This window comes from Clarias gariepinus, chromosome 26 (genome assembly GCF_024256425.1).
Source record: "Clarias gariepinus isolate MV-2021 ecotype Netherlands chromosome 26, CGAR_prim_01v2, whole genome shotgun sequence".
Lineage (NCBI taxonomy): Eukaryota > Metazoa > Chordata > Actinopteri > Siluriformes > Clariidae > Clarias > Clarias gariepinus.
Genome location: NC_071125.1, coordinates 23,733,073 through 23,746,482, shown reverse-complemented (window position 1 = coordinate 23,746,482; position 13,410 = coordinate 23,733,073). Strand labels below are relative to the sequence as shown.

The window sequence follows — 13,410 nt, the reverse complement described above, 5'->3', positions numbered from 1 at the left end:
ACGTACACCTCCGAACCACTCCGAAGTCACCTTGTCCTTGATGGAACTGACTCAGATCTGAGCTTGATTTCTTTCACTCTCGCTCCATCCCTGGCCTTTGTTCTCCTCCATTTTCCACTCCAGTGAATTCTCCCCTTGCTACTCTCTCTCTCGCTTTCTCTCTCTCTCTCTCTCTCTCTCTCAATCCCACAAGGGGAGTCAGATGCTGTGTTTTCACAGAAAGCCCAAATTAACATCACTCTGGAGCACTTCTCCCGCCTCCTCTCCTTACTCCTGCTTTAAAAGCCGATGAGCTGATGCCATCATCTGCAAAACACAGAGAGAGCGCAGCAGCAGCAGCAGCAGCAGAGGGGCAAAAGACAAAATATGAACAGCACAGACAGATTTTTTTTTATTTGGATCTCCTTTTACAATACATTTATCTCATTTCATTGAATGAATACTGAATTTGCACAGACAGACAGACAGACCTGCAGACAGACAGGTTTATTCTTCTCATCAGTCAGCCTTTTAAATCATAGCACATCAATGTCAAGTTAATGAAGAAGCTCCAGGTCGTGTTCGAATTCATACCTACACACTGAGTCAGAAGAATAAAGCCAGGCACTTTCAATCATCAAAGCACCTTTTCATCCAGACCGTCACGCCGAACGCTATAATTACTCCTTTTATTTCTGACGAGTCTCATTCACAGATGAAAAAAAAAAAAAAAAACTGGACATGTCGGCCAAGAAAGCCAACAAATTTATGTTGCTATGGATACGTTAAAGCTAAACCTCATCCTGAGCAGATTTTGTGTTAGCTCTTGTTGTTGTAGTGAGCCAAGTCGAGCGCGCACTCCTGCACGGGGAGGAACGATCGATTCCCAGAGCAGCAGCTTTTTATCCGTGGTATAAACCCAGGTGCTGATTATTACAGTCAAATGTTTCAGGAAGTAAAGCTGTCCAAGCTCAAACGCCCACAGTTATCTCCCACAGGACCCTGGGAAAACCACCGGACTGTAGCGGGAGCGCCGTCGCCATGGAGATGCCCAGGGCACATCAGGAAAGCAAGTACATTACAGACAGATCGATAGTGTGTTAGTAATGTCACTGAAAAAAAAAAATCAGACTCTTTACAGGAGCTGAATTAGGGGAAAAAAAAGTAATAGACACTGATCGGTGACATTTAACATTAAAATCACCTTTGTTGTGGGTTCCCCTTGTGCCACCTGGGACGAGGACATGGACAAGGACAGGGCAGTGAAACCTTTGGGTGCTGCAGGTTGCAGGGTGAGACCTCTGTGGATTTGACTTGACATGGGGCTCGATCAGATTGGGATCTGGGGAATCTGTAGAGCGGGTCGCGAACCTTGCGGCCCCCATGTTGCATGAGCGAGCATTTCAAAAAGATTGTGAAAAGATCCCCTAGTGACAGATGGGATTTTTTTTTTTTAAGTGCTCTGGAAGTATGTGCTTTCAGGGGAGCGAAGAGGTGAAAGTCGGATGGAATGAGATCAGGACTATAGACAGGATGCGATGTTGTCGTCAGCCGTAAACATGGATGGACGTCTGGCTTCTTCTTGATGGCGACCTATATTGAACTTCACTTATATTAAACAATTACATTTGTCATGTGTAAACATTCAGATAATCCTAACAAAAAGAAGAAGAAAACATCTGCTGCTTTTTTATCCATTTTCCATGTTTGTATAGGGTAGGGTTTGAAGAAGACGATTCGTTTTTTTTTTGCCCTAATGTGACCTCATTTAAAGGGACGCACCCCGGAGCCGGCCTGTCGCTGTTCTTCGCTGCTCTGTGGCTCAGCACATTTACACAGACACTGAAACGGCTGAGACACGGTAAAATCTGGAACCTTTAACTGATACAAAACATTCTCCGTCAACTTTGACAGAAAGCGAGCGTGCTGCAGGAAAAGTTGAGATGATAAAGATATGGGAGAAGCGGTCGGGGCGGGGCGCGCCGTCCTCGGATACTGCGGATTCATACGCTAGTCGACTCGTCTGCCAAGAATTTTCGCAGTAGCAGAATCCAAGCCGTGCAAAAGGAGGGATAGTTGGCAGGTCTGCAGACTAAACCTTTACAAATGTTCACAAAAGTTTGTGTCTGAGTGCCAACACCTTACTGAAGTGTTACCAAATACTCTGCAGTCAAATAAGCGTAACGGATCCCATAAATGTTTAGTCATTTCTCCGGGTTGTTGCTCTGTGCTCCTCTGGAGCCGGCGGTGTTAATCAGACTGATCTCAGATCAGAGTCCTGGAACAAAACAAACCCGCTTCTGTGATCGCAAGCAGCTTGTAATTGGATTCAGCTAAACAGAGAGAACAATTATATTTTTACACCTGATGCCTTTGTTTAATTATCCCGCTAACAACATGACGAACGCACAATGCTGTGTCGCGAAAAACAACAAGAAGCAGTAAAGCTGCAGTGAAATGCAACTGGTTGTGTAGAGTCACACTTATTCACTACTAACAACACACTCCGACACAGCGACTCGCTGCTGATTTACACACTCAGATCCAAACACACCGCAGTAAAGCAACGCAAAAAAAAAACAAACAAACAAGAGGGACTTACCGATTAACTCCTTATTTCTGACATCTAAGGCCATGTTTCGTAACGCGGTGGCGACCGCACACACCACGCGATCGTTATCTATCCTCAAGAGCTCCACCAGGATCGGCAGTCCCTTCTCTTTCCTCACCGCCGCACGGATGTAGACTGACCACTGGAAAAAAGAAAAGACAAAAAGACAAAAAAAAAAGGTGTTAAAAAGATTTTTAAATCAATTGCACTTGACATAAAACACGACACAATACATTTTAGAACAAAGTTACTCTAATATGAATGAGCAGTTTAATTTAATTTCTGTCTAAATGTCAGATTTAAAAATTTTTTTTTTGCAAAAGTGACACGTTAAAAAGGTAATTATAAACATCAAAGAGAGAAAAGAATCCTCTCTGAATAGGGCTGTAGATTTGATTTGTATAAATGTAGACTGAGTAACTGCGTTAAAGCCCATGCTACAATAAATCTTAAAACCTTCTGTCGGTAAAAAAGAGTCCAAGGAAGCAAAGTCTTGCTTTTATTTCTGATGAATGAAGGCGTAAATCAGGTGATTGACATTTACAGAAGCGCAGTACGGCAATGAGAATCTTCGCCGCAAACGTTTTAAAGAAGGTCGTGATCGCCAATCTCGTCATTCCTGTGAACGAATTCAACGTCCGATCTTTAAAAATCAACGGATAACTTGTCGCCAACTTGTGGAAGAGACGCATCTGCCTGTGGGAACTGTACACACACTCCTTCACCAACACCACTTGCACATTACAGGAATTCTGACATCCCCCGGACAGTCCTGACCTCGCTCATATTTGGGTCATTAAAGGAGTTCCTGGGAGGCCAGGGTTGCAGACCTGAAGCAGGAAGTCTGATCATGGCTCCGGCGTACTGAAAACCTCTCCTACCTTGATGATATCCAGATGAGTGCATTAGTGTAGGAGGGGATTATACAGAGAAATAAAGGGAGTTTCTACTTTGTGTTTTGTTATTCTGCGCAATAAAAATCCTGATTTGATTTAAAAGGTTAACAAATAAAGCAAAGTGCAGGCGAATACAACTAACGTCATGTGACTGATCCAGCATGTGAGGTGCAATGCATGCTGGGAACTGGTTCGGAACAAAAGACAAAACACCATAACAAGAACAATAAATAACCATAATAAATGAACAGATAAATGAGACAGCTGTGTTTATACATCAGTGCGCTTAATATGCGTGTGACGTTTCCTGCATAGTTACGCCACATTATTCACATTTTACATTTATAAAGCCGCCGCTTTAAGCCGCATATAAACTGGATTAGTGTCGCATCTGGAGGTGGAGTGACGTTTATTAGCGGAGAATCTCCGGGATTTCAGTCCAGTCCACATCTGTCATATTATCTTTTTTTTTTTTGGTGTGTGCACACACATCTGGAACGCAACCGCTGTATTTTATCTTATATTCACAAACAATAACTCCCGTTGATTTTTTTCTGAATTCAAACGTCCACAAAGAATCTTGATGGAAAAGAGGGCGTAATTATGGTCATGTGACCTACAAAGGTTCCAAAAGTGGCCACGCCCCCTTATGATAATAAAGCATCAAAACTATTATGCATTCTATTAAAAAGAGGTGTTTGTGTAGTAGATTAGATTAGATTAAACACACACACACCAAAGCCACTCCAAGTGAAAATAAAGTATGTTACATTAAATCCTAGCATAACAAAGCATACTTACTGTAAGTGTATTAAGTGTTCTTTTATGTGCCAAAGTGAAACCACTTCAAGTATACTTAGTACACTTAAAGTATATGCTGTGTGTGTACTAATGTACATACGGAACCTGACCCAATAATTAATTAAATCAATGTATATCTTATCATATCTTAAGTATTATAAGTACATTACAGCAACTTTTCCTGTGTTACAGATACATGAGTAATATCCCATGAATATATCCTTATTGCAGCAGTAGCACGCTGTTATACTTAATAATAATAATAATAATAATAATAATATACTCTAGCAATGTACTATAGGAGATTTTCATATATTTGTAATACATTAAGATTCACTAGGCACTCCCATTTCTGAACCTCTTTTTCCTCGAATTCTGTGTGTGTACAGTACAAACGTTTAAGACAGCACTACAGGTCTGGTGTATGATTTCTTATTTTAGATCCAGATGAAGGATCTTTAGAAAACGGGTTTAACGAGTTAATTAGGAGAATCCAGTTCCTTTATACACACCGAGTCACACCGAGGTGGAGTTCCTCACTTAACCCACCATGAGCGCGTTTAAGTCCGTGTGAAGCAAAAGCTCTGGAAGTTACAGGACTTTACAGGACTTTAAGGCTCATCCCACACCCGATCCCTCTATCTCTCCATCTTTCCATCTTCGAGTCCCTGCCTGCAGCGCATCGATCGGTCCAGCAGCGCCACTTTGGGCAGATTACCGTGCTTTAACAACACAGCTGAAGTGAGATTTGGTCTCAGAGACAGAGAGAAAGAAACGGAGAGGCAGAAAGACAGATGGAGAGAGAGAGAGAGAGAGAGAGAGAGAGAGAGAGAGAGAGATGAAGGCCAGGCTCAGGGAAAGAAAAAAGAGAGGGAAAGTGTATAAGCAAGCTTCTCCTCACACTCTTTTAAACATCTGAGAGAAGCAAGCGATTCCTAATTTCACACTTCTTCCTCCGTGCTCGTGCCTCACAGTAAGTAAACACACTCCGTTTCTCCCTCGGCAGCAGAAAATTAGCTTTGAGTGTTTACAGCAGACACACGCAAGAAACCGCTGAGATCTTCATATGGTGTCATAAAACACAAAATATTCACTTTCAAATAATTTGCCCGGGATGCATTGTTCAAAGAGTATTTTATGAAGATGTTTGGCTTTTAGATAAAATTTAAAGTGGCAGCGTGTAATTTTTAGAGCCCCCTGCTGGCTGAGAGGTGAACTACAATAGAAAAAAAACCTCACAATTCTCTATTTTCTCATATCAACCCCAAGCATTTACATGTGGAAGCACATGATCCATGAGATGCCCTTGAAGCAAAAACGGGGCAGGGCGGGGCAGGGCAGTAAGGTTTTGTACTGTAGATTGGGGGGTGGGGCTTATTTCAGGGCAAAAGGTAAATTAAATTCTGAAATAAATAAAACAGGCAAAGCTGCTATTCCAGAATGTTTTTAAACTTTAAAACTATTTTACATACTTGACCATTTTACCGTCCTGACACTGATTATTTTCCTAATACTGTAGATCATGTGGTCTTTTTTCATCATTTAATGAATATTTCACTAATTTATTAAAAAAAAACAACAACTGAAACACATTTTCCTTCGTGTTATTAAAAAAAGGTTGTTTGTTACTGAGAGAATTACAGCTGTATCCTTTGACTACTCCTATCACTTTCCCTGTGAATGGGTTGTTGCTATAGAAACAATAAACCTGTGATTTGAAGCTGCTCTACTGTCAAAGCTGCTGTTATGCAGAATTAATTAAAACTTTCCGTCCAATCAAAATTACGAATACAGTGGCAGTGAGGCGCAAATTGATGCTAATATTGATTCTTTAAAGTGTGAGGGTAAACTAAAGTCATTCAAATATGCTGGACAGATACAAACTGATATGAATGAATCAATATTAACTTTTGGAATTGGATGGGATAAATAAAAGATAAAAATGTACAACAACACCCACACACACACCCACACACACACACACACACACACACACAAACACACACACACACACACACACCCACACACACACACACACACACAAACACACACACACACACACACACACACACACACACACACACACACACACACACACACTATGCTGATTTACCTTCCAGCTCCCTGCTGCCAGGTTCTGCAGCGCCCCAGCCGCTCCCTCCAGTGTGTCTGGGTTCGAGCACTCAGAGAGCAGCAGGAGGTACGGCTTCACGATGGAAGGATGCCACAACATCTGGATTCCTTTTGGAGGCTCGGCCGTGTCAGAGAGCGGACCAACACCATCCCACTGCAGGAGGAGATAACGGCAGGTCAGGTGTAAAAATATAAATGGATGACTACATATGTTGTTAGCAACTGCTTAATTATAATCTGCAGAACTTGAAGTGGGAACAGACACATGCAAAGGCCACGCCTCCTTCACTGAGATTTACAGACAAAGAGACCACACCTCCTTCACTTCCATCACTGAGAAAGACACACAGAGGCCACGCCTCCTTCACCTCCATCACTGAAAAGGACAGAGGCCCCGCCTCCTTAACCTCCTTCACTGAGATTTACAGACACAGAGGCCACGCCTCCTTCACTGAGACAGAGGCCACGCCTCCTTAACCTTCTTCACTCAGATTTACAGACAGAGACCACGCCACCATCACTTCCAAGACACGGTGCTCACGCCTCCTTTACTGAGACTAACAGACACAGAGGCCACGCCTCCTTCACCTCCATCACTGAGACTGACAGACAAAAGGGCCACGCCTTCTTGACCTCCTCCCCTGAGAGAGACACAGGCCACGCCTCCTTCACATCCTTTACTGAGACTAAGATGCCACGCCTTCTTCACTGAGACTGACAGACACACAGGCCACGCCTCCTTTACCTCCTTCACTGAGAAAGACACAGAGGCCACGCCTCCTTCACGTCCTTCCCTGAGACTCAGGGGCCACGCCTCCTTTACTGAGACACAGAGGCCACGCCCCTTCACCCGCTTCACAGATATTTACAGACACAGAGGCCACGCCTCCTTAACCATCTTCACTCAGATTTATAGACAGAGACCACGCCTCCTTTACTTCCATCACTGGTAAAGACACGGTGCTCATGCCACCTTCACTGAGACTAAAAGACACAGAGGCCACACCTCCTTTACCTCTTTCCCGGAGAAAGACACACAGGCCACGCCTCCTTCACGTCCTTCACTGAGACTCAGAGGCCACGCCTTCTTCGCTGAGTCTAACAGACAGAGGCCACGCCTCCTTCGTCTCCATCACTGAGACCGACAGACACACAGGCTACGCCTCTTTTAATGAAACTGAACATTGGCCACACCTCTTTCACCTCATTTTACTGACAGCCATAGAGTCGTCGATCTTACACTCTGAGACAGCCGGGTAAAAATGCCATGCCTCTTTTACACCAGCCACGCCCCCCACTGTCCTAGAAGCGTCTCTGCCTGTAATAGATTTGTTCAAATCCATGGACATGTATAACAGATTATTTTGGATTTGGAGCAATTCAGCTTAAAGCCGAATGACAAATCAGACAAAAGAATCACGTTACATCATCGTGACATGACGTCTGAAAGGAAGAAGGGAAAAAAAAAAAGGAAAAAGAGCCGATCTGAAAATACAGACATTGTTAGTGCTCGAAGAGGCGTGCTAGCCCGGACGTGCTCAGCAGAGCAGACGCAGTGATACTGTGTCTCAGTTAACGGCTGTCTGTCAAACGCTTCACACTGAGGATGAGGAGGGGGCGATGAAGAGATGCCAGCACACGCCAGGAAACCTGTACGCTCCACGCTGAGCTCCTGAAACGCTAATACGGCTACAAATCTGTGCACTGGAGCTGTCTGCAACTGTCCTCGCACTCCTCACACACACCTCCTGACCCAAACAAAGCCCACACACACACCGGCGATCAGAAATAACCGGACGTTTGGGCAGGAGCCGGGGGCATGAGAGAGCAAATCGATTCGGAGGGGGAAAAAAAAGTGTAAAGCTCAGGAAGTGACCTAGTTTCTGGTACAGCGACTGACAAAACACCTCAGCATGAGCGAGAAAAAAAAAAAAGTCTCTCTCCATCTTTTCATTATTAATGAGAGAGGGTTCACTCCCTCATTCTGCTCCGGGGATCAACTCTGTCGTTTAATCGCTAGAGGAAAGAACAACACCAGAGAGAGAGAGAGAGAGAGAGAGAGAGAGAGAGAGAGAGAATGAAGTTTGTGAGAGAGCAGGATTGAGATTGTGGCACAGAGGGAAAAGAAAAAAAGCGGGGGAGGCAGAGATAAAAATGCATACGAAAATGGTAAGAGAGAGGGAAAGAAAAAGGAGAGAGAGAGAGAGAGAGAGAAATAGTCACATGGAGAGTAAAGGCAGATGAGAGAATGTGAAAGACACAAGGACAGAGCAATAGATAAAGGGAAATACAGACATAAAAAGAGAACAACAGATTGACATGAAGAGAGATAAAAAGAGAGGGGGAAAACAGGGAAGGAGGGAGACAGAATGATAAAAAGGGGCAGTAAGAGACAGACAGATAGACAGATAGAGATAGACAAAGAGAGACAGAAAGAGAAAGATGGCCAGTTGGAGAAAGACAGAGAGATACAAAAAGACAGGGAGGACAGACAGAGATAGACAGACAGTCAGATAAAGAGAGAAAGAGAGAGATACAGAGAGATGCAAAGAGACAGAAAGACAAAGGGAGAAAGAGAGAGAAAAGGAGAAAGACAGAGAAACAGATGAGCAGAGAAAGACAGAGAGACAGACAGGCAGTTAGAAAGACAGTGAGAGATAGAAAGGATGACAGATGGAGGTAAAGAGAGACAGACAGATAGATAAAAAGTAGATAAGTGCAACAGTGAGACTGACAGACATATAGAGAGACAAGAAGACAGAGGAATTCAGACATCAATATAGAGAAAACATAAGAGAGAGAGAGACATACAGGAAGTGAGACAGATACAATACAGCGCAGAGTGCTCGCTCATCCATCAATCAAAGGTTCAATCAAGGAAAAAAGTTGATTCGTTCAGCAAGAAAAGAATTTGTTTTTGTATTTTATGAAAAAAAAAACAATTCACACCTTCATCACAAGTGATTTTTATTTCTGTCTTCCTTCATCTGGTGGAAAACCACATGCTTTCTAACAGAACTGAGATTTCACTGTAAACACAGATGCCTCACACATCCAGGACACTCCTGTATCACACGTCCAGTACACTGGTGTAGAGGACAGTGGTGAGACCAGAGATGCTCTTCGGCTTAGAGACAGTGGCACTGAAGAAGACAGGAGGCAGAGCTAGAGGTAGCAGAGATGAAGATGTTGAGGTTCTCTTTGGGAGGGACAAGGATGGATAGGATCAAGAATGAGTTTATCAGAGGGACGACCCATGTTAGATGTTTTGGAGATAAAGTCAGAGAGGCCAGATTGAGGTGGTTTGGACATGTTCAGAGGAGAGATTGCAATTATATCGAGAAGAGGATGCTGAGGTTGGAACTTTCTGGCAGGAGGTCCAGAGGAAGACCAAAGAGGAGATTTATGGATGTAATGAGAGAGGACATGAAGTTAGTTGGTGTGAGAGAAGAGGATGCAGAGGATAGGGTTAGACGGAGGCAGATGATTCGATGTGGCGACCCCTGTAAGGGAACAGCCCATAGACAAAGAAGAAGAATCACACGTCCAATACGCTCCTGCATCACACGTCCAATACCCTCCTATATGACTGGATTATTAGTCCTAAATTTATATGTATTGATTTTGCATGTAGACGTTTTTTTTTTGTTTTTTTTTACCAAGACACATAAACTGCAGCTACTGTGGGCTTGAAATGTTATGAATGTATAATTTTACTTCTTATAGACTTGCTGTTCTGTTCTTATTGGACATCTCCTAAAACTAAAAGAAATAACTGATCCCTGTTACAGGATACTGAACTTCCAGTTGATTTCTCTTTCTTATAATAATCATGATTCTTGAATTATATCTAAATCTAATTTCATATTTTTATTTTTATAATAATGGAAATTTGTTAAACGCTATACTGTGGTTTAAATGTTTTAATCAGGTTAACTGGTAACTTGAACTCAACAGGTTTTTTTTTTCCTCAATGACCCAAAAACACGCAAACATCTTTAATTAATGTCAAAACGCCCGATTTTAATAAAAATACGTTCAAAGCGTGAAAAGGTTACAAATAAAAAAAGCAATAAGAACAGTAAGGATATTATGTGCATATTTTAATAAATCATAGTAATAACCTCAAAAAGACCTCACCATTCTTTAAAGGTCACGCATAAGACTCCTTTTTAAAAACAAGTTATTAAAGTCTGAAAAGGTCTTTAAAACATGTTAACGTTCCAGCTGAAACACACCTCAGATCCTGCATCCCTATTCGTTCTGTTTCACTTCTTTCCCAAACACACCGTTTCAGTATCTGTAACCTTAAATGAACACGCCCTAGGTAAAATTTTATTTTTCTAGTGTCTGTGTTCGTCACGTCTGTGTTCCTGTGTTTTCATTACTGATAAAATGAAAAAAAAAAAATTTTAAAAATAGGAAAAGATCTTTGATTGTTAATTCCAGATGAAATCCTAAATATTAACAGATAAAAAAAAATGAAAATGAAAAGCTAAAAAAAAGGCTTAGCTGTTAACGACAGATCTAGCCCATCTTAGGAGCTAAAGATCGCTAGGTTACCTTTTAGTGATTAGCTGCAGACTTGCTAACCGCTAATAACTAACTTAGCCCTTTTTAAGAGCAACAAATCACGAGTAGCATTTAGTGGGTACCTGCTAACCACTAACAGCCAACCTGGCCCTTCTAAGAGTGAAAATAGCAAGCTGCTAGCAAGCAGATGCTACCTGATAGCCTAGCCTTATGTACTAGTGCTTGATGGAAAAATGACAAACAGCAGAGATTTTTATCTCTTTTTATTTTTTGTTTCACACTGTTTTTCTCATGCACACTGGAGATCCATCTGAATTGCATAATAAGTGTCCTTTTATTTTTGATGATATACAATACTGCAACGCTAGTAATCCACAAATACCCCGTTTCCCCGTTCCCCCGTGCCACAGCTCTTCCAGCTGTTGTCTAAACACCGTCCAAAGAACATTGAGGATGTGTGACTGAGGACGAGGCGATGTGCGCAGTGAGTAAATGATCACTATCTAATGAGAGGATCTATTTGGAGTTGAGAGAACGTGTAATTAGCTGACTGTCTGACTGACTGACTGACACGCTGCTGTAATTAGAGAAACGCTGACTAATTTGCAGGTGTTTACTGAAAAATAAAGGACGCCAGATTTGCTGACAAACATGGAGAGCACCAGCTCAGAGAGCGACACCGATCATGTCATTACAGTGTGTAGGTGTACAGTACGTGTTACAGGATGGCTTTATGAAGTGCTCACGAGTGCTCAGATTAGTGAGCCATATGCTAATTTTTACATGACATAATATAATATATGAATGACTACAGATGGGATTCAACAAGGCCCTCCAGATATAATGTATCACGAATCCTAGGTGCAAAGAAGCTACTTTAGAAGTTTATGTAACATGGATGTGACCGATCTCGCTTCCCTAAAAATGTCAAGTTGCTAACTTTAGCCGTTTTAAAGAGATCATTTTATATGTGGCTCCAAAAATGGACATTTTTCAGCATTATACTCTCACTTAAAATGATTCATATTTATTTATTTATTTATTTATTTATGCATATTGATACTAAATTTGGTGTAAGCTTCTAGAAGCATATCAGCTGTAAAATCTGTTGCTTAAATTGTTTTTTTTTGGGAAAGCATAGAAAGCAAAAAATCTGTAGTGTCCGTAACCATGTAAACTTCATGTTGAGATATCTCAACAATTTTGCATTTTAGAATAATACACTTTTTCAGGTTTATGTCTTTTCATGTGAAATATAAATTGACCAAGTTTCATCTGAATGACAGTTAAGATCAATAAAAGACTTGAATTAAAAAAAGTTACAGACACTACATAAGGGGGCAAGCAATTATATTTTGTTTAAATGTGTTTTTCTGACAAAAATATCATTAAGTATTATGAAAAATGGTGTTATATAATCCTATCTGATAATTCAATTTTAGCACAAATATCATGTTTTGGCCGATAGTTTATAAATATCCTGATTCCACAATAAACCTTTTTCCAAACAAGCTTAGCGAATAATTTGTCCTACCACTTAGGATACTGTGCTGTGTGAATAAGTAAGAGTTTTCGGAGAGGATTATAGAGGAGCGGCAATGTTTTACAGCTTCAAATTCCAACATACAAGTCAAAAGTGTGGACAAGAGTTTAAAATTATTTTTCTACGTACTTGAACAACACTGGAGATTTCCAAACTATGAAATAACACATCTGGATTTGTGTACTAGGTAACAACAACAACTGCAAAAACAGTCAGTTGTTATTATAAGACGTTTAGGTCAGCCTTTCTGGAGTAGTTCTCACAAGAACAGTATCGTGTCGAGTGCGTTTGTCAAGGACCCTGATGAACCTGTGTCTCATAGAGACCTTCCCAGGAAGGCAAGACCAGAACTGAGCTCTGCTGCAGAGGAGAAGTTCATTTAGAGTCACCAGCCTCAGAAATCACCAATTAACAACCAGCACCTCAGATTAGAGTCGTTATGAAGCTTTACAGAGCAGAGGTAGCAGATAAACATCTCAATATCAACGTTTTACACTGTAGAAAGAAAAAAAATCTGAACGAATATGAAATTAAAAGAGGTGTCCAAACTTTCGATCAGTAGTGTATATAAATTACAATACATTACTGAATAATTTTATATATAATGTCTTCATATAGGTTAGAATGATTTCATTTCATAGCAAATAAAAAAGTCCAGGCTTTGTCTCTTTACTGCAACAGCTAACGAGTACCCAGACTGAAATGTTAATATTTACATCTCCTCAATATAGTACTTCAGTATCTACAGGGACTGAATGCAGAACAGACGTGTAAAAAGGCATGAAGTGTCAGGGAATCCCATTCCCAAGCAGTCTGAGTCATAAAAACAAGATCTTACATAAAAAGCACTGGGGGCAGAAACACAAGCAAAGTCTGGGCAAGCAAGATATCAGAGAATATTTACACTGCATTCA

At 41.3% G+C, this 13,410-nt stretch overlaps 1 protein-coding gene across 3 annotated transcripts in view; it reads right to left on the bottom strand.

Annotated features, from left to right (window-relative positions):
- The window catches only part of ctnnd2a (catenin (cadherin-associated protein), delta 2a), a 302,677-nt gene that overhangs the window by 33,475 nt on the left and 255,792 nt on the right, over positions 1 to 13,410 (bottom strand). For all 3 annotated transcript variants that reach the window (XM_053488242.1, XM_053488240.1, XM_053488241.1), the window contains exons 14-15: positions 6,401 to 6,574; positions 2,582 to 2,732 (exon numbers count right to left, since the gene is read on the bottom strand). In XM_053488242.1, the coding sequence (XP_053344217.1) occupies positions 2,582 to 2,732; positions 6,401 to 6,574 (325 nt within the window). The remainder of the gene's footprint in view (positions 1 to 2,581; positions 2,733 to 6,400; positions 6,575 to 13,410) is intronic.